Source organism: Bactrocera latifrons, unplaced genomic scaffold (assembly GCF_001853355.1).
Source record: "Bactrocera latifrons isolate USDA-ARS-PBARC rearing strain unplaced genomic scaffold, ASM185335v1 scaffold_413, whole genome shotgun sequence".
In the NCBI taxonomy this organism is placed as follows: domain Eukaryota; kingdom Metazoa; phylum Arthropoda; class Insecta; order Diptera; family Tephritidae; genus Bactrocera; species Bactrocera latifrons.
Genome location: NW_017537061.1, coordinates 37,580 through 41,375, shown reverse-complemented (window position 1 = coordinate 41,375; position 3,796 = coordinate 37,580). Strand labels below are relative to the sequence as shown.

The 3,796-nt window shown below is 43.4% G+C and overlaps 1 protein-coding gene across 1 annotated transcript in view; it reads left to right on the top strand.

Moving 5' to 3' along the window:
* LOC108972671 (Golgi-specific brefeldin A-resistance guanine nucleotide exchange factor 1) overlaps nt 1-3,563 on the top strand; it is a 12,665-nt gene extending 9,102 nt beyond the window's left edge. Inside the window, exons 9-10 of the mRNA XM_018939367.1 lie at nt 1,813-2,030; nt 2,095-3,563. Of these exons, the coding sequence (XP_018794912.1) occupies nt 1,813-2,030; nt 2,095-3,171 (1,295 nt within the window). The 3' untranslated portion in view covers nt 3,172-3,563. The remainder of the gene's footprint in view (nt 1-1,812; nt 2,031-2,094) is intronic.
* The last annotated feature ends 233 nt before the right edge of the window (nt 3,564-3,796 follow it).

Here is a 3,796-nt window from a genome sequence, read left to right as displayed (position 1 = left end):
TAGTTTATGTTTTATTAATATTTTTTTTTTTAATTTTTCGTTTTTCTTTTTCTTTTGTTTTTGTGTTTTGTTAGTTTTAGTTTAGTGCTTTTCGAGGAATAACTTTGTAAAAGTTTTCCGTTAATGTTTTACTAAACCACAAGTTTATGTTTCTTTCACGCGTTATCATAATTAAATTAAATTTTGAGGTTATGTTAAATTTTTGCTTGATCTGTCAAAATTATTTACCTTTAAGCCATTAGCTTTTACGATTGTGATAATCTTGTGTTGTTGTTGTTATAACGACAGAATTCTGCCGAGTTTACCGTCCTAAACCCGATAAAAGTCCGGGTCCGTTCCAATAACTTAGAATCGACTACAGTAGGAACAGTTGTGATACTCTTTGTGCTAGTCGTTCGTGTAGTAACATTTCTTAAAAGGTAGTTGCCCAAATGTTTTGTGGAAAGCCGCTGCGATGACCGTAATTGTTGTCCGTTCCCACGACTAAAAAACTAACCAATCTAAAATAGTATGTAAACCGGTAGTAAGCTACCTCACTAAGGTACTCACCCTGTCGCTGGCCACTCTTCAAATATCCCATGTGTGTAAAATCGGAAGAATGGTCCCATCACTGAAACCTAGCAAACCCACCATAAAGTGAATTACTATCGTCCGATAACTATTCCCAGTAGCGAAGACACTTGAAACCTTGCTACTCCCGACCTTCACGCACCACCTGAGGCTAGCGCATCATCAGCATGGCTTCCGAAAAGTACACCATAGAGGTAATTTCTATCAACTCGTACGCTGATGATTGCACGATAATGACGTCGGGCAATGGAATCGATGACATGTGCTCAGACGTAAACGGATATCTCTCCAAAATTTCTCGTTTTTTCGCTGCACGGAACCTAAGACTGCCCCCACTAAATCGCCAAAGTACAGAGCCGCAAATTATCGTCCATTCGTTAGGCGGCAGCACATCTGAAAAGACAAAGATACGTTGTTAGCAACTTTTAAGGCAATCGACCGGCCGATCCTCAACTATGCCGCACCAACATGGTAGCCTGGATGCAGTGAAACGAGGTCGAGCAAGCTAAAAGCATGTAAGAACACTGCACTCCAGATAATGATATATGCCATCGAACACCTGCAACGTGAGGAGCGTATCCTACCAGTTAAATGCATAATGAATTCTTCTCCAAACAGTTTCTGCTGGGGTGTCTTTGCAGGAGTCAGCACTGCAGTCTCCTGTTTGGAGCGGAATAGCCTTCTAGGAGCGTCGATAGGTCATTTTTCAACTACGTCGACGACATTAAACAATACGCCGACCAAACTTCGGTCGGAACTAACTTCAGATATGCACTGAACGCCATTCACAGTGGAGCCATTAACACCTTGACCGATTCTCTCTAAGTGAATGCCACACTTGGAGTCAAACCACCACGCATTGCAAACAAAGAGCGCTTGTTGCCTCGTGAAAAGGGAGTGACGCTTGCGCAGCTTCGTTCTGGATACTGCAGCAGGTTAAACTACTACTTCATTTGCATCCTACATTTTGCTTGCCCTAAACAACTGGCACCTTTCTCCCTTTGGTCCTACCCAGCCGAAACAGAATGTTTCCTGGGCCTATCGTTGGATGACGTTGACGACAACTTATCTAACTTAACTAACAACAACAACAACAGTTCCCACGACAGTCGGGTCTAAGTAACCGAAACGGACCTGGCTTAAGGACAGCCAACTTGGCACCATTCCTCAAAATTACTTCTTTTCTCTTCTATGTTTTTTTTTTTTTATTAACACACGTCTCACACTTGTTTTTGCTTTCAGATAAGCGCGCTCAAGTGATGTCTGTGACCAATGCAGCATCCGCAGCATCCGAAACGGCCAGCGCACCAAACAGCATTTCAGCAATAAAACCAGCAGACACGCCACCGGTGCTGTTGCCGCCCACACCGCTGGTGCTGCCAGTCACCACAACAGCTTCGCATGTCTCCACAGGTGCAGTGGAAGCCACTTACGCGCAACGACCACACTCCGCCGAGCAAGTAAGTGCTTTCCCTTTGGCAGAGGCCGAGATTTGATAATATTAAAATAACCTACAAATTACAGTTAAGCAGCGTGCAGCGTCACACTTTGGGGGCCGCCTCACCACGTCACTCATTGGCCGCTTCGCCGATCACAACCAATCCGCTATTGTTGTTGGATGACACGCCACTGCTGGTGCGTCCAGTGCCCAGCATTGTGCCACAAAGCGTGTCGGAGACAGCTTTGCCCGCCGCAGCTGGCGTCACTGCGCCAGCCAGTTTACCTGATTTAGTGCATGACACAGCACAGTTGTCGTTGGTGAGCGCACCAACAGCCGTGGAACAAACGCAGCATGCAACGAACACGTCAGCACCGGCAGCACCGGCAACACAGCCGCAACCGGCGATTGTTGTCAATAACACGACGCAAAATAATATCTACAGCAGTTATTCGTACGCTATTGAGTTGCCGGAAACGCCACCAGCGGCCGCCGAGGCGAACACGCAATTGTTGCAACAACAACAACAAGAGAGTCATGAGCCGCAATTGCAACAGCAACAGCAGTATGCGGATTACATTGCTGCTCAGGCAGCGGCCACGCAGCGGCAGTACCAACAATTCTTGCTACAACAACAACAACAACAACACGCTTTGTACAATCAATATGCGCTTGATGGACAGCAGCCCAGCGCCTTACACCCAGCAACTGTACAGGCGCACGCGCAACAACAACAACAACAGCAGGCCGCTGTAGATGCGCCGATGTCCGAAAATGTGCCAATGCCCATCCAACAACATCCCTCCTACACCAGTGCTCCCTACATCGCCATGCAAAGCAGCAGGCAAACGCACCAACAACTACAACAAACACAATTACTACAACAACAAACCAATCCTGCCATCGTCTCCAGCTACGCAGCGAATATTGCTATGCAATACCCGACGCTGCAGCAACAACAAAGTGGCGAAAACGACATCTATCAAGAGTATCTGAAAAATCCTTATAACTTATCAACACCGACCACTGGTCGCCTCCCGGAGCTGACAGCAGCACCAACAGCGTTGACAAATGTCTTCGCTTCACCAGCGAGCTACTTTAATGCCAGCGTAGATCCCAGCTCAATACCGCCTGGCTCGGAAATGCTCTATGGCCAGCCATAGGTTGCGTCTAACAGTTAATTACAGTTAACGTATTACATATATACATATACAAGCATATATAAATAAGTAACAAACGTCATTACATACACAGTGCAACAGTGTTGTGCAAAATATAGCGCGTGTGTGTGGTTGCAAAATGCAAAGTGAAACATCTTTTATAATGAAAAGTTGTTGGAAATGCAAAAATTTTAATTAAAAATTTCCCGTTATTTTTTAAGCCTAAGAAAAGTAGAAGTGTAGCCTAAAAGGATTGTGGTTGGTTATGGTTTGTGTTATGAAAAAAAAAGAATTAAAAGCATTGTTGCAATTGCATAGCGAATGTGTGCAAAAAAATATTTTTGACAAATGCGCTATATAAAAATAATGATACTATTTCTATTCAGTGTCAAAAGATTTTTTTTTTGTTTTTCAAGTTTTATCTATATGTATAATACAAATATTTACACACAAATTGCGAATAATTTATTTTGTTTTCGTAAATTTTAAATTTACATTCCGTAATTGTTGGTTTTAAACACACACATACACATTTTTTTCTATAAAATATTTCCTGTTATTTTTTATAGTTGAAGGTTTAGTAAAAATGGCAACAACAAGCTTTCCTTGTCTATTATGTAGCAGTAAC